The 22,483-nt window shown below is 47.3% G+C and overlaps 1 protein-coding gene across 5 annotated transcripts in view; it reads right to left on the bottom strand.

The window, feature by feature from the left end:
* Window positions 1-22,483, bottom strand: part of DNAH9 (dynein axonemal heavy chain 9) — a 318,732-nt gene that overhangs the window by 163,412 nt on the left and 132,837 nt on the right. For all 5 annotated transcript variants that reach the window (XM_032322974.1, XM_032322973.1, XM_032322975.1 and 2 more), the window contains 6 exons: window positions 21,027-21,314; window positions 14,447-14,657; window positions 9,937-10,064; window positions 8,385-8,493; window positions 7,130-7,277; window positions 3,508-3,682 (listed from right to left, as the gene is read on the bottom strand). In XM_032322974.1, coding sequence (XP_032178865.1) covers window positions 3,508-3,682; window positions 7,130-7,277; window positions 8,385-8,493; window positions 9,937-10,064; window positions 14,447-14,657; window positions 21,027-21,314 — 1,059 coding nt within the window. The remainder of the gene's footprint in view (window positions 1-3,507; window positions 3,683-7,129; window positions 7,278-8,384; window positions 8,494-9,936; window positions 10,065-14,446; window positions 14,658-21,026; window positions 21,315-22,483) is intronic.

The raw sequence follows: 22,483 nt of genomic DNA, 5'->3' as shown, positions 1-22,483 counted from the left end.
GGGTGTAAGAATACTGGTGCAGCACCCATGACCCCAAGATGGGCAAAATGTGGCCAAGAGCTCCTGAAGAGATAGATGGACCCACAGCCTCCCAGACAGCTGAGAGACTCAGCCATTCCAGGGTGGCGGTCAGGGACAGAATAAGATGGTGGCTGTTGACATTGGGGGTAAGGGGTGACAGGGTAAGAAGAGCCTCAGTTCCCTCATCTGTTTGTTTTTTTTTTAAGATTTTGTTTATTTATTTGATAGAGATCACAAGTAGGCAGAGAGGCAGGCAGAGAGAGGGGGAAGCAGGTGCCCTGCTGAGCAGAGAGCCCAATGTGGGACTCGATCCTAGGACCCCAGGATCATGACCTGAGCTGAAGGCAGAGGCTTTAACCCACTGAGCCACCCAGGCGCCCCAATAGTTTTGCTTTCTTATTTATTTTTTAGTTTTCTGGAGTGCTTTTTAAAAAAATATTTTTGCTTTCGAATGAGAACAGAAACAAGGTCTAATAGAAGGACAGATTTGTTTGCTGTTCTTCTTCTGATCTGACTTCAAATGAAGGGAGTGCTCTATCTTCTCCATATTGGGCTCTACAATCAGAAGACCTGGAAAAAACCCCATTTTTAGCTCCTGGACAAAACCCTTCAAGACTTTTAACTTCTTACTAAAAAACCTGGTTCTAGATTTCTGTGGAAAATCCGAGGCCACCTCTAGAACAAAGGAGGTTGGGTGGATCTTCTTTCCCTGCCTCCAGTTCGACCTTGGGCTTCTGGATGACGGAAATAGCCCCCACGCCACTGCTGATGTGCTGTACCAGCATTGTCTCCTCTCCAATATTGGCACATGACCTCACCTCCACTCTAATGGGACACTAAAGCCAGGGTCACCTCTGCCAAGTCAGCCAGAAGCGCTGTCTCGGTTCAGTTCCTTGGATGTCTCTTCAGAAGTAACCTTCACAAAGAGGCCCCTTCAGACACCCCATTGCCTTTGGATCTGGACAGTCTTGTGGCCCCTTCCTGCCCCTTGAACTTGAGGACACTGAGGTCCGTCTGTATACTGCACAAGAGTCTGGGTTGTAACATCCGCTCACCTGATGCTCCCCAGGCTCCGAGCTCTCCTGGCTAATACCAACTGTTCCTATCTGATACATGAAAAGACAGAAACGGAAAAGGACAGCTTCTAGAAGCACACGGAGGCACCACGAGTTGGATTCAGGTGTTTGGTCCCAGAGAGCTGGTGCTCTCTGAGACATCACCATTTCCTATGATCCTTGCAAAGTATTCAGTGAGAACCTTGTCTTGCTTTGAAGCTCCAACTCGGGTATGGGCTGCAAATCGACTTTCTCCTTGGCTTTAATGACAGCTTTACAAACACCAGCACCACCGCTGTTCCTGGTGTGAATATTTTGGCCGGCTTCCTGTTTTTCTACTTAGGGCACTATTTCTGGTGTTTGGCTTGAATGTGGCTGGAGTCAGGGCCTTGGGCCTTCCCTGCTGCTAAAAGCTTTCTCCCTCGCCCTCTCCCCATGTGCTAGCATGGCTGCCTCTGGCTCCAAGTGCTCCAGGGCCCGGGATGCCTGGAGGCATGCTTTCTCCCAGGCTTTTAAAAAGAGCTGAGTGGATTTAAATGTGTACTGCCGTAGAGAAATTGACCAAGTGTCTTCACCCTGAGCCCCCACTGCCTGCTAAGCACCAACCCCGGGGAGAAGCCCAGCAGCGTTGCTATCTGACACACGAGCTGTTGAAAGGTCAGGCCTGTATTTGATGAAAAGCAGTAACCTGTGCCTTTTGGATCTCAGTACTTGGGCAAGGTCTCGTCCATCCTGCTGGATTCCTTGCCTCAAAGGGGAAATGGAAAGCTGTCAAAGCAATAGTCCACGGAGAATCTCCAAAGACCACGAGAGGCAGAGTGGAATTCTCAGATGTCTCACTCGCAGTTTGGGTATGTGCACACCACCAGCACCACCCCCCCCCCCCAACCTCTGGCTCTGGCTCTGGCAATGGGGAGAGGTTCGCTGGGAGCTTGCGAGAGCTGCGTTCTGAATGTGGAGCACCAAAGAGCATCTCAGGGAGGGAAGGGAGGGTAGACGGATGCTAACACCCAGGGCCTGTGCAAATGGACAAGAAATTAATTGTTCGTTTGAAATTTGCACTCTAGGCTCACCGACATCTTGGATTCTAGAACACGGCTTTGCCCTGGGAGGCTGATACTTTCTACCTCTCTCCTCAAAAGAGCCTCCGATCAACCCAGACCAGAAAGAGTAAATCCGAACTGTTCACCCACTACAGCTTGCTTTGATCCCTTGCAATGAGGGGGGTGCTGGACACTTGCTCTGAAACTGAGTATTTCTGGTATGAGATGACTATTAATAAGCAGGTGTGCACTCCAGCATGATTTTAAGAACTTTGCACGTATCTGTGTTGGACGATCGCACAGTATCCCTTCCTGTAACCTTACAACTGCCATAGAAACTGGGCACCGCTGTCAGCACCCTCATCGCCTTCGTACACAGGCAGGAAGTAAGGTGGGGGGAGGGGAAGCGATTTGCCCAACGTCTCCCAGGTCCTAAGTGGCAAAGCTAGGATTCAGATCCAGAGTCCGTGCCCTCAGCCCCCCATGTGACACTGCCTGATAGCTGCAGGCGGCTGTCCAAGACTGGCCTGCCTAACCTTGACTCGGATGTTTCCAGATAAAGAACTTGTCATTTGGAGAAAACTAAACCAGGAAAATGTCGGGAGTGGGGGCCTGGTTGGCTCTGTCGGTTAAGCATCTGCCTTCAGTTCAGGCGTGATCCTGGGGTCCTGGACTTAAACCCCGTTTCGGACCCCCTGCTTCTCCTTCTCCCTCCCTCCCTGCCCCAGCTCGTGCTCACGCTGATAAGTTCATAAAATTTTTTAAAAGAAAAGAAAAATTATGGGGACATTGGAAGGGTTAGGAATAGGATGCCAAGATATTCCAAGCCAACATCCCTACCCCCATACCCGAGCCACAGCAGCCAATACCACGATAGAAGTAGTGACTTGTTTTCCTAGCCCTAGATGTCATTTAACCTTTGGTCCACGCTCCTGTGGACAGCTCAGGGTTTCGGGGGATTGCTGATTAACTCTGGTCTGACACAGAGTCATCCGTATCGCACTTGTTCTGGAATGCTAAGGGGATTCTGCCCTCTAAAGCTTCTGTAACACAGCATCACTCCATCCATCAAACACACATCGTCTTGCAAAGCAGTGGACCTATACCTCTGTTCCAAAAACACTGCAACTCCCCAAGAAATCGGGATACATCACTAACTCCAAAAGCAGGAGCTCAAAACATAGCCTGAGTTCATCTGTCTCACTCCGAGAGGCCCTTCTCTGGAGGCTGATGTCTTTAGCAGATCAACGGACGGATAACCAAATAGTCTGATGCCTTCATGTTGATTCTGACATTTAGCAGTCCTCTTTTTCCAGATCTTTGCTTTAAGATCTGTTTTTGCCACTGCGGGTTTGCACCTGGGGGTTAACCATGGCATGTCCTCTTACCTGGTCCTGGACCATCGCTCCGCCGAAAGCCCAGATGGCTGCAAACACAAAATACAGCTCATAGGTTTCCTTGGGGCTGTCCGCAGGGATGTCCTCCTCAGTCAGGAGACATTCCAGAAGGTGACACAGCATCTGGACCATGCTCTGCTCTGGGATCGGAATTATCTTCTTGAATCTGCAAAGAGAGACCCAGATACGCCGGATGATACTGAATATTCCATGCCGGAGGCCTGTTGGAACCTACTTGGTTTTGGGGCGACCTGTGACCCATCAGTTCTTTGGGATTACGTGGGGACGACACAAGCCTTCACTCTCATCGGCTCCTCAGTAAGAGGGGTCCAGAGTGCTCTGAGCAGGTTCTTTCTCATGGCCCTTCCTCTGGGACCTTCCCCGTCAGCTCTTCCCTTCTCTGCACACCGAATGCTCCTCTCTGTCATCGGCAGGGGTGTAGACCACTGTGACATGATGGGGTAAAATCTTATCGTCACGCCCTCACCATTTCCTCAAGGGTCAGGAGGGTGCGGGGCTGCGGCTGAGGCTGGTCCTTCCTTTTAGGTCCTTCCCTTAGTTCAGCCACACAGAAAAGCTGTTCTCGGACCCAGAGTCTTGCTGGGGGTAGGGGCAGAGGGGGCCCGACAGATGTTCACTTTACACACCCATGATTTGTCCTTTGATGGGGTTTGTCTTCTGGAAACACAGCTCTCTTTGCCCCAGCCTGTGAACTTTCCACACTGGGTTTGGAGGTCCTGACTGAAGGGCAGATACCAAGAGATGCCTGTATGCACGAGGGAGCACGAGTGTGAGTGTGCGTGTGCACATTCACAGGCTTGCTCACCCACCGCGAGCACATACTGCACTTGGCCACCCCTCTGCGGCGTCCAGTGTGTGCTCAGCTCTCACCAGGTGGTGGTCCTAATGACAACACTACCATGAGGCTGTCCCGTGGTCTAGGCACCACTTCCACGAGGGATGAGAAAATTAAGGACTGACAGGCTTGCCTTCATTTTTCCCACTGTGATTTGTGATGGAAGGTTCACGTCCCACTGTCTCAGGCCCGGTTCTGTGTGAGGCACCAAGGCAACAGAGGTCAACTACATGGACCATTGCCAGCAGGTTCCAGACAACTGCGGGGCCCCTGGCCTTCTCAGGGGATAGAGAGGGTCAAAGCGGGAGATGCTGGGAGGGGAGAGAAATTAGCATTTGGGGTTTGGAGGAGAGCTCACAGGGAAGGCAAGTGCTGGCCCGGCACAGCGCTGGGGAAAGGGCTGCATGGCTGCTCTGAGGTGGGAAGGGACAGGTGCCCAGGTAGCCCAAGGACACCTGCTTATCTCGCAGTGGAGTGTGGGGAGCATGCTTGCTGGGGCAGCCCGTACCCCAGTTCATCAAAGCAAAGAGGCATGAGCATTTCCTGAGATCCAGGGGTGGTCCAAAAGCCAAGGGCCACTGGAGGGCTTTGCAGGAGGAGCCTACATGACCGGCTGGTGGAGAGGCATATCTTACTTCCAAGAAAGGCACCTCGGAGGTCTCCAGTGATGGCGGAGGGGCCAAGGAACTCAGAATCTTTGAGAGAGAGTCAGGTTTGACATCTGCCACTCTTAGGGTAGCTCGGACCATGCTGGTTCCAGCCATTAAGGCCTTTCCTGCCCTTTCTCTTTTCTCTGTTCCCGTTTGACCCCAAGGGGGCAGAAGCTACAGCTGGTTGGGGGTTGCTGGTGGTGGTGGGGGCAGAGGAATGAGGAGAAAAGATGTCAAGCACTCCTTTCCCACTGCAGGTGAGAGCAGCCTGAGTGGGGGGCAGGGACAGAAGCTTTCCTGTAAATGGAGTTTGCTTTGCCACGTTTTCACGTGTGTGTCCCTAGAAGCGAAGACGTGTCTCCGAACGACTGCAGAATGACCAGGAAAGTCACAAATGGGGACCTAGATTTCATGTAGGCGAGGGAGGAGGACAAGCCACATAAAAAGGGTTTTTGAAGGAGCAGTAGGAAACAAAATCTAATTGATTTATAATCCCCTCCACTTATGAGGCCAGCTTGTTGAATATAAAAATTATTACATGTGGACATCCCACAGCTCTGTGGTACCAGGGCCCCCCAAGAGTTGGCCTTAGGAGGGAGGTCCGAGCTGGGAGCCTGTGGCTGGTTCCTGACAGCCGTGGTGCCCAGGGCACAGCCGGAACCTCAGCGCCCTGCCCATGGATGCTTTGCCCTCTTAGGAATCGTGTGAGCGCTCAATGCACCCCATGCGGGCACCATACACCACGGACGTGTTTCATCCTTGGTGGCCACAGAATTCAGACATCAGGGCGGGGGACTGTCTCTAGATAGACTGCACACTGCCAGCATCTCCAAAACTTGGTGCGGAGGCCGGTGCACGCTCTTCTGCACACGCACACGCACGCACGTACACACACACACACACACACACATACACACAGATAAGAGTTTGGCATCTCTTGTCCTAAAAGCCCAGAGTGGGAAAGAGCCTGACTTTCAGCGACAGGCTCTACCAGATCCGTGTCTCAGCAAATGATGTAGGATGGGGTACGCTCGCTACTTTCCCAAAACCTGCCCTTCCCGTGGAGTATTACCTCCCTGGCCCGCCTGCACCACTGACCCCTCGTGCCCATTTTCCAGCCTTGCCTGCCACCTGGGCTGCTTTATCTCCTTAGATCCCAAGGCCATAAAGAGCCCACAGGCCACAGAGACTGGAGACTTTTCAAGGGTTTCAGAAAATGGGACAGATCGGGAAAATACTTGGTTGGAACAGTGCCCGTGCCTCCTGCCACCTACAGATCCCTTTCCCCTCCACTCCATGCTTGCGAGCTCTGCTCCGTCCCACTCAAGGATCGTTCTGAACAGTGGCCTTTGTCTCCCAGAAACATCATCCTGACCCTACCTTGGTGAAGGTTCGAGAATTTCGGATCCCTGAGCCACGCCGCCTCCCCAGCCCCGACCGCTGATGGTTGGACCTGGCTGAACTAGGAGGCTGGCTGCCTGATTCAGGGAAGCGCACGTTGACTGGCAAGAAAGGATAGAACAAAACCAGGTTCCAGACCCCGAACCTCCCTCTGCAGGCCGCTGCAAAATTCCTGCTGTAATAAGTCTCCTTATTTCAAGAGCACTCATTTTTTTATTCATGGGCTAAGTGGTTAGCGATTACTGCTTTTACTTTTGCAAACCCATTAGAGAAAAAGCAAATCTGCAGAGTCCCCAGGGGCCAGAGTGGAGGATTGACACGCCCTATCGGGTCCTGCGTTATCTGGGCGGTGGGCATACTAAGCCGGTGACAGGAAGTGGGCCCTGTTTGTCCCTGACGCGTGTCATCGTCACCTCCAGGTCTGCTCAGTGGACAGGTGTAGCATTTCTAAGGAGGCCAGCTATGTGCCCTGCAATGTAAAGGATCTCAGGACGGTCATCTCATAGTGCAACCCACAGGCTCTGTGGACTTCCTCTGTATTCTTGCCTGAGCAGACAAGAGGCATCTGGTAACGTGTGCCGCCCTCTGCCCCCTGCCAGGTCAGAGGGGAAGGCTCTGAGGACATCTGGCTTCAGGGACGGGACAGGACATCCGCGGGCTATCAGGTGTGAGCTGACGGGCTCCTGCGCTGGGCTTCAAGGCCTACCTGGCTCTGAGCGTGTCCAGGCAGGCCGGGAGGTACTTGTCAAACAGAATGGTGAGGTTGGCTCTCTCGGTCTGCATTTCCCTCTTCTCAATCCAGCTGTTCACCGGAGGACTCCACCCCAGGTCTGCCGGGTTGATGTACAGGATTCCTGGGGACATGGGGAGTTCTGATCAGTGAAGCCTCAACAGAGGACAGCGGGCTCCTTATATCCAGGAGTTACTCTGTCTGGGTAGAAAATGTACAGAAGCCTGGACTCTGAAGAAACAGAAAGCTGGCCTTGGTTTGAGAGGGTAAGCAGGTCTGCTCTGGGTTTGCTCTGGGTGGGGACCAGTCAAATGGCCAATCTAGGCTCTGGAGGAAAGAAGGCTGTGATGACCCATTCTAATCCCAGGAGCCTGTGAATGTGACCTTACCCGGTAAAAAGCCCTTCCCTTGCAGATGTGATTCAGGGTCTCACAATGAGATCGCCATGTATTATCTGGCTGGAACTTTTACAGGTATCCCCGTAAGAGACAGAAGAGGCAAGGCACACCCGGAGTAGGCAGCCACGTGACTAAGGAGGTGGAGGCTGGAGTCCTGGGGCCAGCACCTTAGGCTGGAAGATGCAAGGCAGGCTTCTCCCCCTGGAGGGCTGACAGCTCGAAGCTGGATGCCTGACTTCCAGAGTTGTGAGGGAGTACATGTCTGTTGTCTGGAAAGCCACCAAGTCTCTGGTGGCTTCCCTAGGCAGCCCTAGGGAAGGAATACAGACTTTTCCAGACCCATGTGACCACCCTCAGCTGGGTCCTCAAGAGGAAATCTGATGTGACAGTGGAGATCAGACCCTCTGTCCTGATGCTCTAGGCTGTGCCGATCAATTTTGCAGGGGAGTCAGAGGTAAGTTAAGGTACAAGATTGTCACTCTCACCACGATGCAGTGAGAAGTGCAGTCCCTGCTCATCTCCACTGATGTGGGAGGCGGGAACTGGCCAAAAAGCAGGCTCAGCTGAGGCCCTTCTGGGCAGAGGAGAGTGGCCCAGCTCAGAGGCTGTCCCTTCCCATCTCTGAATTAAGAACAGCCCGTGGCCTTGACCTTAGGTCACCTGCTCACCCTCATGGACACAGATCGGGGCTAGAAGCCGGCCAGAGGTCCATGGGATTTATGTCTGCCTCCTGTCTGGAGCTTCCTTCAGAGCCGGCCATACCCTACGCAAGGCTGAAAGCACCTGTTTCCAAGTGAGCAGCCTGGCGGGTTCTTTCCCTGCTTGGGTCATACCTGCTCTGGAGACCGTCGCCGGCGTGGCCGTCCGCAGGTGGCTGATCTCGAAGAGCAGCCTCATGGTGGGATTCAGGGGGATCCTCTCATTGCTGGCCAGGGTCAGCACCTGGACACAGGGAGGGACACCCCAGGTAGGAGGGAGGGAGAGTGGATTCCTCCGGACAGGAATTAAGGAGGACTGTTTTCTTCACTATGATTATGAGTATTTGTTGAATTTCTACAAGAATCCTCTACCTCTTTTCTTCTAGCCCCTCTACCGCCATCTCTGTGCATGCAGTGGGTCAAAAAACAAGTTCTCTAAAAAGAGTCAATGACAGTCAAGGATTCGAACGAGCTAGACCACATTGGAATAACAAGAGTGCTTCTAAAGAAGGGTTTAGGGTTCATATTATTGTTTCTTCTTAAGCAGTTCCTCTGGGGACACCTGGGCAGCTCAGTTGGTTGGGTGTCCGACTCTTGGTTTTGGCTCAGGTCATGATCTCGGGGTCGTGGGATCAGGCCCCTCGTCAGGCTCCAGGCTCAGCTGGGAGTCTGCTGGTCCCTCTCCCTCTGCTCCTCCCCCCACACTCTCTCTCTCCCTCTCGAATAAATAAAATCTTAAAAAAAGATAAAGTGGTCCATCCAGGGAAGGAGGTGGGAGCATGGGCAAAAAATGGGTGAAGGGGAGTGGGCAGTGCTGCGCTCGCAGTTACAGAATGAGCAAGTCATGGGGATGAAAGGCACAGCATAGGGATTACGGCCAGTGGTTTTGTCACAGCATCATACGGTGGCAGATGGGACCCCCGCTTGTGGTGAGTGCCCCCTTACACAGAGGGCTGTCCAATTACTATGTTGTACACTGACAACTTGTGTAACATCGCATGTCTGCTGCACTTCCTAAGAAATAAGTAAAGTGGGCCCCTCTGGGAAGGCACATGTTTAGTTTAATGATTCTGTCAATGCTGAAACCATCATAACACTTCTAATCCGGATGTGTATTCTGAATAAATTCAGGAGCAGCTACCAGCTCAGCGGCCACTTTATTGGTGTCGATGTCCGCTGTTTACGACAAATAAAATACACTCCCCCAGGATAACGGTTTGTCACCTCTGAGGATGGCTGGCTGGCTCAGAATGTTTCTGACCCTCCGCGTCCTTATTTATAAAGAAGGAAAAACTAAGGGAAGAGATTTGAACAGAGGACTTAAGATTCTCCCCAGCTCTGCATATGAAATCCATCTCTGGGCAGACGATTCTGAAAACAGTTATGACAATGCTAAAAATGCAGGGATTGCGCACGTGCAATTCTATGACCAAGTTGTTAGCTAGCCTTACTGTGGTCATTTTACAAGAGACACATATTTCAAAGCAGCACGTCACACACCTTAAACTTACACAGCATTATATGTTAATTATATCTCAGTAAAGCTGGGGAAGAAGATAAAGACACTAATGTTCAAGCAACTCCTTACTTGGCGCCAGTCCTCAGGTGGGACTGAGATTTCCAAATGCAGCTGGAAAGCTGGTTTCCTAGGTGATGAGGGACGTGTGGGGGTTCCCCCCCTCCATACCTTGTTATCATCCATGACAGTGTTCAGAGACTCAATCCACATTGGGTCTATGTCGCCGTCCAGTAAGATCCACTTGGGCCCGTCGTGGGTGACGTTGGCCAACTCCCGCATGATGGAAGAGAACAGTCCTAAAAGCAACCATGAATCACTCACCAACCAATCTCCTCGATGCCCTTTCTCATCAGACAGCCCTTCCCTCTTAGCTATGACACCCAGGAGAAGGTGGAAATGGAAGAGGCAGGTCAGGACTGGATTTGTATCTTTATCTATTGCAGTCTCCTTGTGAGTGCCAAGGGGCTGCTGTCTCTGTGTCTCCCTCAGACCCTTTTAGGAAGAGCATCGGCAGAATGCAGCGAAATCTGAGGGTCCTGGCTTAGGTGACAGGGGACCTGGAGAATCGCTTCAGCAGGCAACTGGGACAGGATGGATTTACAGAAAACCCTTCCAGGTGAGAGTTCAACTTTCGTGATGGCAGCCCAGGCTTTGAGAGACATTCCCAATGTGATTCTAATTGGCACCACATGAGATTTAGATCTTAATTTGGACAGAATTGATTTTTATGATAGTAAGCTTTCCCAGTTGATGCTATGGTATGTCTTCATTTACTCGAATATTACTTTATGTTCCATAATAAACTTTTACAGTGTTTTCAATGTATCTCTGGCTAAAAGTATTCCTCAACATTTCATAGTTTTGTTGCTATTGTGAATTGGATTTTTTCCCCCTGTATTTCCCCTTTATAGCTGGCTATAGAGAGAAAAGTTATCAAATTCTGTGTATATATTTTATGCTTAGTTACATTAGTAAATTTTCACATTAATTTTACTGATTTTTTTCAAAATGTCTACTGAATTTTCTAGGCTTAAAGTTGTATAAGCAGCAAATAGTAATTTTTTCCTTTCCTCTAACTTATATCATATATTCCATTTTCTTGTCTTACTACATTTTCTAGAATCCCATGCCAAGAGTACTGAATAATAATGTTGGTAACAGTTCCCCTGGACTTATTCTTGATTTTAATAGAAATGGCTTTAGTTTCTCATCATTCAGAATGCTCCCCCCTGCTTTGGACTTTAGACAAAGATTTATTTATGAAGATTTAAATTTATTATATTTAAGGGATTTCTATCTATTCCTATTTTACTTAGAATTTTTAAGTTAGGAACAGCTCTTGAGCTTTTAGCACCTACTGTTGAGCTCATGATTTCCTCCTTTAATTTTGCAAAGCTTTACATGAAAACTTAAAAAAAAAAAATCCATCTGTCCTTGCCTTCTTGGAGTAGATTCTACTTAGTCAAAATGTATTCTTATTTTTATTAACATAGAGACGGGATCTACTGTTATTCAGGATTTCTGAATCTATAGATGAAGTGAAATTGGGCTCTTTTTTGGGTTCTATGTAAGTGCTGGTACCAAAATTATTTTGGTTGCATAACATGAATTGAGAGGTATCCTTTTTTACCATTTTGGAAACTCTTTTTGGCTACTGTTTTAACCTGCTTTTTCACTAGTTTGTTTTCTGCTTCTTATTAAGTAAATTTTGTTAATATTATATTTTGCTAAAGGATCACTTTTATTTTTCCTAGTTTTCCAAACATGTAACAGATAATTAAGTATCTCTTCCATCTTAACATTGATCTATTATAGCTTTTAATTCTTAATTGGATACACTTTTACTCTTCTTCCCCCATCAGTCTTGCTTAAAATGGATTTACTCGTCTTTACAAAGAACCCATATTTACGTTTTATTTATCCTTCCTGATTTTTTTTTTCTTTTTTGGTTCCTTCCCATTAATTTCAGACTGTATCCTTCTTTTCTTTTTCCCAGTTTTTTTCAGGTTCAGTTTACTACTCTGAATAATTTCTTAGGACAGGCATTGACTGCCTTCATTTCTAGCCCATCTTCCAAAATAAGAAGAGTTTAGAGTTCTTCTTTATTGGACTTTGGCAGGCCTCCTTGGTTTTTATTTGTTCTTTTTACTGTTTCCAAGAAGATATGCAATATTTTTTTTTTTTCTTTCACCCGGGTGGTTTAGAGAACATCTCTTTTTAAAAATAATTAATGTTTTTAAGTAGGCTTCACACCCAGCCTGGAGCCTGATGCAGGATTCAAACTCAAGACCCTGAGACAGAGACCTGAGCTAAGATCAAGAGTCAGACCCCTAACTGACTGAGCCACCCAGCTGCTTTGAGAGCTTCTCTTGATTTGCAGTCAGTACGATTATTTTGGGTCATTTTCTTAGTGTCCATCTCTACATCTATTGCACTATTATCAGACAATGTGGCCTGTACATTGGTATTTTTGAATTATTTAGTTTCTTCTGTGCCCAACTAAACTTCGAATGTATAAATGTTCTAGGAATATACCAAGAAAGGAATGTTTCCTACTTCTAAGACACAAAGCTTTAAAATGATGTGTTCTATTGAGTTTGATGATGTATTTCTCAATTTCTCTATGACTATGCTTATTTTTCTGTCTATTGGATCTGCCAATTTTGGTAAAAGTATAGTAGTAATATCAACCACATTCCTATTTTCCCCAGATTCCCCCCAAATTTTTAAAAAGTGGTCCTCCATCTGCTTAATAGTTCTCTTTCTTTGTGAATACAGATTTATGATTATGAATATTTGTCAATGTCTCCATATTTGATGAATACTACATATTTAATAATACTTCAATTAAAATTACAACACAGCTTAAAGTTTGAATTATATGAGCTTAAATTTCATATGGAATAAGAAGTGCCTGAGACTAGCCAAGAAAATTATGAAAGAATATTGAGGAGGAACTTACGCCTTCAGACATTAAAACGTTATAAAATGACTGTGAATGGAGTAGAATGACACTCGTATAGGATTAAATAATGAATGGGACAGAACAGAAAACCCAGAATCAGATCTCGGTATATATGACAGGCTGGTGCTTACATGCAGAGGGAAAGGATGGATGGCTTAATAAATGGTCTCGACACATTCAATTATCCATTTGGAAGCAAATACGAAGTGGATTCCCTCCCTCATACTGAGCCCAAAAATAAATCCCAGATGGATAAAAGAAATGCTCATGTGTTCATGTACAAGGAATCTTTAGGACCCAATTTATGATACTGTGTCTATAGCTGAAAAAGAGGAAGAATGAGCAACTGAAGAGGAATGCCAGATGCTAAGAGAATGGACAGACATTTCCTCTTTTAAAAAGTGTGTGGTTGGGGCGCCAGGGTGGCTCAGTCAGTTAAGCGACTGACTCTTGATTTCAGCTCAGGCCGTGATCTCAGAGTTGTGAGATTGAGCCCGGCGTTGGGCTCCGTGCTCAGCACAGAATGTGCTAGGGATTCTCTCTCCCTCTCCTCTGTCCCTCCCTGCTGTTCTCTCTCTAAAATAAATGAATAAAATCTTTTAAAAAGTTTTTTAAAAAGTGCATGGTAAATATGCCACAAAGTGCCTGTAGACAAATGGTTTCTACAGGTTTCTACAGTTTCTGTAGACAGAAAAAACAATTAGTGATGCACAGAATGGACAAAGTGTTACTATCTCTCATATATAAAGAACTGTTATAAATGGACAAGAAAATAATACAGGGAAATAAAATCAGAAAAGAGCCGATGACGAAAGCCAAGAAGGAGGAAAAGATACTAAACCTCATTAATGGTGAGTGAAATAAAAATTAGAGAGGCTGCCCATTAAGTCCCCTTGTTCTAGGCCTCTGACTCAAGGCCCTAAATTAGATCCCGGGCAGTTGGGCCTTGATGTAGCCCGACACCGAGATGGGAGGAGGGAGCTGAGAGGCCCTCATTCCAGAAGCTACGTGGGTTTTAGAAAGAGGTCCTATCAGCTCAGAGCTCTCTTGTCAGTTCTCTCCGGATGACAGCGCTCCTTTCCAGCATCTACCAGTGATTTCTAAGTCTTGGAAGGCGACACTGGGGTTACCACTAAGTGAACAGGAGTCTGGGACCCTGTGAATCGCTGTAGAAGGAAGCATGGTTCTAGAACCCATCTGTGATGAAGGGGCATGAATGATGTCTTCAGCTAGGCCATGAGGCCCCGTTATTTGTAGTGGTGTCTCTCCATCATTCCTGGGGGCTGACAGGAACAGGTGCCCCCTGTGGGAAGCCAGTGCTTGCCATGTTACCTCTTTGGGAAATGAGCTGTGAACTCCCAACTGCAACCCGTGTCTTAAATCCCCTGCCAGGCAATGTAGGGACTCTGACTTCAGCTACACAGTCACAGAACCACAGTTGAGAATGCCTGCCCTGATTTCTCCTCTTTCACTGCTCTTTCTCAAGGAGCAGTTGGAAGGGTCTCCAAGGGGAGAGAATCTCCCAAGGGCTTAGGTTCCCCTCCAAGCCAGACTGGGGTCTGCCTCTCTTTGATTCTTTTCACTTCCTTCTCTCACTCCAAACTGATCGGGCCAGAGTTCTTCCCTCTGAAGTTCACCCTTGGGTGTAGATTCAAGCCTGCCTCTGGGGCGCAGCATAGCAGGAATTTTGTCCCACGGGGGTCCCACCCTTACCATCCTTCCACTCTCTGGTGGCTGGATTGATGATGCCGAAGAGTTCATCATTTGTGACTGCTTTGGGGTTGAGGTCAGCCCAGACAGGGCGGCGTTTCATGATCTGGTAGGTCTTGTGCAAGGACTTGAGCACCTGAGACTTGCCAGTGCCGGCGCCCCCCACCACGAACACGGAATGTCGCACGGCCAGGAGCTCCTCCAGCTGGACAACCTGGGGAGACACACAGTTCAGCCAGAGGGACAAACCTGTCACTCACTGACATCCCAATAATTGATAATTATTAATCATCAACTAAGTGCTGGAGAGTATTCCAGCTGAGGGAGATTCAGAGAGGACCCTCCCCTCTCCATGATCTTACAGGCTAAAGGGGAAGCATAATAATTGCTAGAATCGAGTTATTTATAAAGTGCTATGGGAACAGGTAGGAAGAAACAATTGATTTTGTACAGATAAAGGGAATAAGAAAGGCTTTGAAGAAGAGGAGATATTTGAACTGGGGCTTCAGGGCTGAGTTTGCCAAGATGAACAGGGGCATTTGCAAGCAGAGGTATAACAGCATGGAGGCTTGTGGTGTGACACAGCCTGAAGTGGTTGACCAGATAGTCTGATGAGTCTGGAGTCAAGGAGCTCTTTGGGGACATGGTAGCATTGAAGGTCTTATCACTCTTGTCCTGGCTTGCCTCCTGGTTTACCTTTCCATGCTTGTAGGAGCACATTTACTGGAATGAAAATCTGATCACGTCACTGCCATCACTCTGTCCCTACAGTGGTTCTCCATAGCTTGGGTGACAATATCCCAAACCCTCAGACTGGCTTAAGAGGCCCTTTTGCAGACTGGCCCAAACCAGCTTCTTCTTTCCCCTCCCCCAGCATGCACATTCCAGGTGGACAACTGGGGTTCCTTAATAATGTTCTTTCTTGAGTCTACATCTTTTAAGATATGGCGCCTTCTGTTCAGATGTTATCCTTTCTCTCACCTTTTCCTGGTTGGTCCTACATATCCCTTAGCTGGCAGCAGGTGTCCCATACCTACATCTCAGTACTCAACATGGCCATGGCTACTCTTCTCCCTATTCGATTACCAGCTCCATGAAGGTAGGCAGGACTGGGTTTCTTATCTTTTCATTTCCAGTGTCTATCAGAGAATCAGGCACATACTAAGTGTTGATATTTGCTGAAAACGTGAAGGAACGCTGGAAAAGCTGAGTGGCTCCTATTGTAAAGGGTCTTCTGCCCCATGGGCTAAGACACTGAACTTTAATGTAGATCAAGCACATTTTGCACTATGAGACCCTCAATGGCTGAGGAATGTGAATGCATGGGGTAAGGTACTAGAGTCTGCACAGTGTGGTACAATACCTAGGTCTCCCCATACATCCTATTTATTCTGCATTTCAAAACATGAGAAAAGAGAACTTCTCTGTTTTTTAAAAAAATTAAGTGATACAGATGTTCAGATGAAATTTCTAGAACTGTACAACCTGGGGATCAAGAGGAGAACATCACTCCGAGGCTCAATATAAAGGTAGTAGATGCATTTCTGTTTGGGGAATGAGAGGACTCATTTCCCCAGTGGCAGGATCACTGACTGAGAAGCTGAGCTGTGATTTCCCCAGCATCACTATTATCCTCTTCTCTGTCCTAAGCGATTGCGGTTCCTCTGGTTCAGAGCCCAAGAGCACCTCAAGCAGATTTGCAATCCTGGCTCTTGTTTTTATCCTTCAGGAACTTAACGAAGCGTGGTCTGAGATAAGGATGAGGGAAGAATCAGGAAAGGTCTGTGGGGAGCTGATGTGTAAGCTAATATATGAATGAAAAATGTCAGCCATGTGAAGATCCGTGGGAGACATTCCAGTGGAGTGACAGTGAGTATAGGATCATCAGGTTCGGGGGCGCCTGGGTGGCTCAGTCAGTTAAACGTCTACCTTTGGCTTAGGTCGTGATCGCAGGGTCCTGGGATAGAGCCCCATATTGGGCTCCCTGCTCAGTGGGGAGTGTGCTTCTCTCTCTCTCTCTCTCTGCCTCTCCCCTCCATTCATGCTTTCTCTCTCTCTCTTTCTCTAGTGAATAAATAAAATCTTGAAAGAAAGAAAAGTCCCCAGGTTCTGGCTGCAAGCTTGGAGGGCTCAAAGAACAGCAAAGAAAGGTAGGGATGTAGGAGGGTGAGTATAAGATGAGATAAAAGAGGTAAGCAGGGGTCAGCTATGCAGGAACCAGTGCTTGGAAGTTTATTCTAAGGACAACAGAAGCATTGGAGGGTTTTTAGCATGAAACTGGCCTGAGGGCATTGCATTTAAAAATGGAGGGGGGGAAGGGAGGGAAGTGGAGGCATGTTCTGGTTATTGAACAGAGATTATATTATATTCCTAGATTTTTTCCCCATGAACAACTACTGACTGCTTCCCTGATCCCGAAAGCCTTAAAATCACCTTCTAGTTCCATCAACTTCTTTTCATTCATTTCAATAGCATTATTGAGATAGAACGCAAGTACCATAAAATTCACTTTTTGAAAGTGTCCCAAGCAATGGTCTTGAGCCTATTCATGGAACCGTCCCAACATTACCACTATTTAAACATTTTCTTCAACTCCAGAAGGAAAAAAGCATCCTACGGGGAGTCACTCCCTATCCCCGATTCCTACCTCAGCCCCGTGCAACGCCTCTGTTAAATCAGACTCTTCTGGCATTTCATATAAATAGATTTATGCAAGTATGGGGCATTTTGTGAATGGTCTCTTTCACTCATAATGCGTCAAGGCTCATCTGTGCCGAGGCATGTACCCGTACATTTTTCCTCCCTGTTGCTGAGTGAAGGTTCACTGTGTAGGTTTCAAAAGTTGTTTATTCATTTATCAACTGAATGAGCTATTGCCACACTCAGCCAATTAGGAATCCATCCACTTTCGACAGTATCTTTGGCAAGGTAAATATAGAAGTATCCCTATCCTTCCCTTTACCTTTCTTTCCCCGACTTCTGCCAGACACATTATACCTTTACGTTGCTATGTTTGATAATATTTATATTCTGTTTGGGCCTTGTAGTTAGACCTTTTCTGTTTTCTTTGATCGAGGGTTGAAGGCCAATTGTGGCTTACATTCCGCCGGCTGTAGAGAGTTTTCACTGGGGGGGGAAGTTGTTGCGTGGTCTGCGTTGTGTTCTGTGTGGGCCTAGAGTCATGACTTGACAGAAGACGTTCTCAGCATCAACCCAAGGTCAAATGGATACTCTTTTCTTACACTCCATATGGTGATCAATATCACGTCATGTTTACTTACAAAAAATATTTGGACCATGGCTTTTTTCTCTTGTTCTTAATTGCTTTCCTTTCACTTTGTTAAAAGACATATGCCTCAGGCCCCATAACTGAGAAGTTAAATAAAAGCACATAAGAACTTTCATCTTGTGGACCTATTCTTGTTTTGAATATATCCATTTTTTTTTTTAATGGATCCATTTCTGAGGTCTTGTGTTGGACACCAGGGACTTCCTGCCCTATTTTGGATTCACTGTTTTCTAGGTCCTGTGACAGCTAAAATGTTAGGACTTTTTTTTTTTTCCTGATTCTTGATTTTTTTGAGACCCATGATTTTTTCATTTTTCACTCTCATTTTTCCATGGTATATTCTCAAGTAACTTACCCAAAAGGGTGCATAACCCTGATGTTTACTGCAGCATTATTTATAGTAGCCAAATCATGGAGGAAGCCCAAGTGTCCACGCAGAGATGAATGGATAGAGAAGTGGTACAGACACAATGGGCTATGACTCAGCCTTAAGAAAGAAAGAAATCTTGCTATTTGCAATGACATAGAGCTAGAGAGTATAATACTAAGTGAAGTAGGTCAGTCAGAGACAGACAAATTCCACAGAATTTTACTCTTATGTGGAATTTAACAAGCAAAACAAATGAGCAAAGGTGAAAAAAAAAAACAAAAACAAAATGAGAAATAAACCAAGAAGGAGACTCTTAACTCTAGAGAGCAAACTGATGGTCACCAGAGGGGAGGTGGGTGGGGGGTTGGGTGACGTGGGTGATGGGGGTTAAGGAGCACACTTGTGATGATGTATGGAAGTGTTGAACCACGATATTGTACGCCTGGATTGAGTATTACATTGTGTGTCTAGTGGAATTTACATAAAAACAAACAGCAAAAAAGCAAAAATAAATAAACAAATAAACTAAAAAAGGGGGTGCACAAGAAGTAAGATTTAGGACTCTGATAATATCTTTTTTTTTTTTTTTTAAGGACTCTGATAATATCTTGAATGACAACTTGGTTGGCACAGAATTGGTTTTGAAATCATTTCCCTCAGAACTCTGAAGGAGTGGTCTCCTGGTCTTCTAGGACCCAGTACTACTGATGAGAAGTTCCCATGTTGCCCTGAACCTCACTCCTACTTTGGGTCCCCCTACCTCCTCAGTCCCTCATCCAACCAAAAAACTAACTGTCTGCCCTTGACCCCTGATTTCTGAAATTCCATTATGATGCGTCTTTGCGACAGTCTATTTGAATCTATTCAGTTCAGTACTGACTGAGCCCCTCTAATCTCATGTTTCTCTTGTTCTAGAAAGTTCTAAAATTCCTATTGGCAACATGGTGCACAGAGATCAATCTTCTCCATGTCATCTTGACTCTTGCACTTTGTCTATCATATATATTTTTTATATACACATTTTATATTTACATATAGACAGAAGTATCCCTATCCTTATAAAACATATACATTGAATAAAAACAAATATATATAAAATATACTTTTTTTTTTTCTGTACCCACATATACATAATTCTGTCCTGGGGGGGGTTCCTTGACTTTACCTTCTGATGTTCTCACTGAATTTTATGTTATCAATGATACAATTATACATTTCAAAGAGCTCTTTACAAATCTGATAGTTCTTCTTATTTTTTTATAGCATCTCATCCCCTTTTTCTGGGCATCATTTTTAAAATTTTCTTAAAGGATACTAGTTAGAACTTTTGAAACACTCTCTACCTTATTCACACTGGCGTCAGCTGCTGCGTGTATGTGTGTGTGCGTGTGCGTGCGCAAGCATGCACGTGCAGGGTGGGGGTGGGGAAGTGGTGGGGAGTGTCCATCGGTCCACCTTTGTCTCTCGGGCTGTTGGCTTTCTCCAGGATCTGTGGAGCCTCAAGTGTAAATGAAAAGCAGCACTCTGTTTTCTAGAAGGCAGGGATGGCTGGATATGCTCAGGGATGCCCTCCCAGAATGAGAGCTGGTGCCGGTGATTAGAGCCTTTGTTCTTTCACTTGTGGAGGAGTCAGCAGGTGACTGCCCTCCAGGCTGAGGGGCCCCAGAGAGAACAGGCTGACCATACACAGAGGCACCAGTACTCCAAGAGCAGTCAGAGCTTCCCCCCAGAGTTTATTAGGTTACTGTAAACTCTTCTTTCCGGTTGTGCGTTAAGTGCCCGGCTGTACGTGGCCTGCCTTCTTGGGAATCTGGGACTAGAAGGGGGAGCTTTAATCATGGTTAAAGATCCATTCTAGACAGAGCCTTCTTCAGTCATCCACTGTTTTAATGCAAGGAGAAATTTCTTCCCCTGCCTTGAGCCTCCCCAGAACACAGGAGAAACCATCACGGTTCCAAAGGCCATGGAGCCTGTCATACATTCCCTGAAGTTTCAGGGTTTTTCCGGAAAGTCTGTAATTGCTGCTAAAAATCTTCATTTTCTGTTGTTCCTCTAACAAATGACTGCTTGAAACAACACAACTTTTACTGTTTCAGTGCTCGGAAGTCTGAAATGGGTCTCATGGGGCATGAATCAAAATGCTGACAGGGTCAGTGCCTTCTGGAGGCTCTATGAGAAAATCTGTTTTCTTGCCTTTTCCTGAGTGTAGAGGCTGCCTGCATTGCTGGCACGTGGCCCCTTTCTCCACCTTCAGTGCCAGTGGTGGCAGGGGGACACTCACCCTCCTACCCCACTCGTTTACTTAAAAGACCACCGTGATTATACAGGGCCAGCCAGGTTACCCAGGACCACCCCTCCATCCCAAGGTCAGCTGATTAGCAGATTTAATTCTATCAGCGACCCTCATCTTCCATTGCCACATCACAAAGCACAGATTCTGGGGACTGGGAGGCAGACGTCTCGGGTGAGGGGAGGGAGGGTGGCATTAGTCTGCCTACCACCCTCAGGTCTTTCTAACTGTGAGAAAGCTTGCCCTGGATCACTTCAAAATGCTTACAAGCTCAGAAACATGCCAAAGAAGCAGCATGGCTCCCATAGTCTACCACTATCTGTCCTCTCTAATCCTGTCTGAAGTAATTCACAGGAAAAGGACATGTGCAAGAGCAGTCTGGGCTGGGACTTAGTCCTCTGCTGGACGGTGAGCTTTCCGATGGAAGGGGTGCCATCTTGCCCTTGCGTTCCCCACCACCCTTCCCACAGTGTGGGCGCCCCCAGGAAAGAGCTCTTGAAATGCACTATGCCTAGGTAGACACATATTTGTACATCTAAGGCAACCCTTTGGATTAAGGTTGTCCCATCATCCAAGAAAAGCAGTGAGAGACAAAAAAAAAAAAAAATTCTAGGGAGGGAAAGCCTCCGCGTACCTTGATTACAAAGTTGTCCTCAGCCTGGAGCTTCAGATCCACCACTGCCTTCCGAACCAGCGCTTCAAAGTTGAGATCTCTCCTCCGGGGCACATCCAGGGCAGGAAAGAGGTCCCCGATGAGGCCCATGAACACGGGTATGTCGTCGGTCACGATCTTGGGGATGTTGAAATCGCGCAAGGAGCGCATCAGGACTTGGTCCTCAGGGCGGTCAGGGTCCCCTCGCTTCAGGGATCCAGCCACCACCAGCACAGACTTGATGGCCCGCAGACCCCAGTCGTAGTGATCCTGAGGGAAGATGGCGCAGGTCAGGCGGGCATGCTGGGAGGCAGGACGCCCTATGCCTGTGTGGCACCTATGAAGTTATAGGCAGGTCACTTCGGAGGCCAGGGCAGAGGCTTAGGAAAGGACCAATGGCATGGAAGATTGTGGTGGTCACAGATCCCAGCTTCCGGTTTGGCATTAGCTACTCTTCCCTGTATGACTGACCACAAAGCAGACCCAGGGTATACAGGGGTTGGGGGCCAGGGAAAGCAAACAGAACCACTCCCCGACCTATCTGGCTACTCCTCACATGTTCAGAGAGAGGAAGGGCATCCAGGAGGAAGCCATGTTAGCTCGTAGAGGTGGTCAGGAGGAAGCCATATTAGCTCATAGAGATGCTCAGGAGGAAGCCATGTTAGCTCGTAGAGGTGGTCAGGAGGAAGCCATATTAGCTCATAGAGATGCTCAGGAGGAAGCCATGTTAGCTCCTAGAGATGGTCAGGAGGAAGCCATGTTAACTCCTAGAGGTGGTCAGGAGGAAGCCATATTAGCTCATAGAGATGCTCAGGAGGAAGCCATGTTAACTCCTAGAGGTGGTCAGGAGGAAGTCATGTTAACTCCTAGAGGTGGAGGAAGCCATGTTAGCTCGTAGAGGTGGTCAGGAGGAAGCCATATTAGCTCATAGAGATGCTCAGGAGGAAGCCATGTTAACTCCTAGAGGTGGTCAGGAGGAAGTCATGTTAACTCCTAGAGGTGGAGGAAGCCATGTTAGCTCGTAGAGGTGGTCAGGAGGAAGCCATATTAGCTCATAGAGATGCTCAGGAGGAAGCCATGTTAGCTTGTAGAGGTGGTCAGGAGGAAGCCATGTTAACTCCTAGAGGTAGTCAGGAGGAAGCCATGTTAGCTTGTAGAGGTGGTCAGGAGGAAGCCATATTAGCTCATAGAGATGATCAGGAGGAAGCCATGTTAGCTCGTAGAGGTGGTCAGGAGAAAGCCATGTTAACTCCTAGAGGTGGTCAGGAGGAAGCCATGTTAGCTCCTAGAGATGGTCAAGGCTGAGCTCATGTGCTCTACACTGAGGAGGACTTCAAATGCTCTGAGAAAAGCAGTGCAGAAAAATTACCAGTAGCAACTAGTAGAAAGGCAAGAGTTTAAATAAAAAGGCAGGGGTGCTTGGATATAAAGTGGTAGGA

This window comes from Mustela erminea, chromosome 18, assembly GCF_009829155.1.
Source record: "Mustela erminea isolate mMusErm1 chromosome 18, mMusErm1.Pri, whole genome shotgun sequence".
Classification (NCBI taxonomy): Eukaryota; Metazoa; Chordata; class Mammalia; order Carnivora; family Mustelidae; genus Mustela; species Mustela erminea.
Note: the sequence above shows the minus strand (reverse complement) of the source record. Positions and strands in the feature narration are given on the sequence as shown.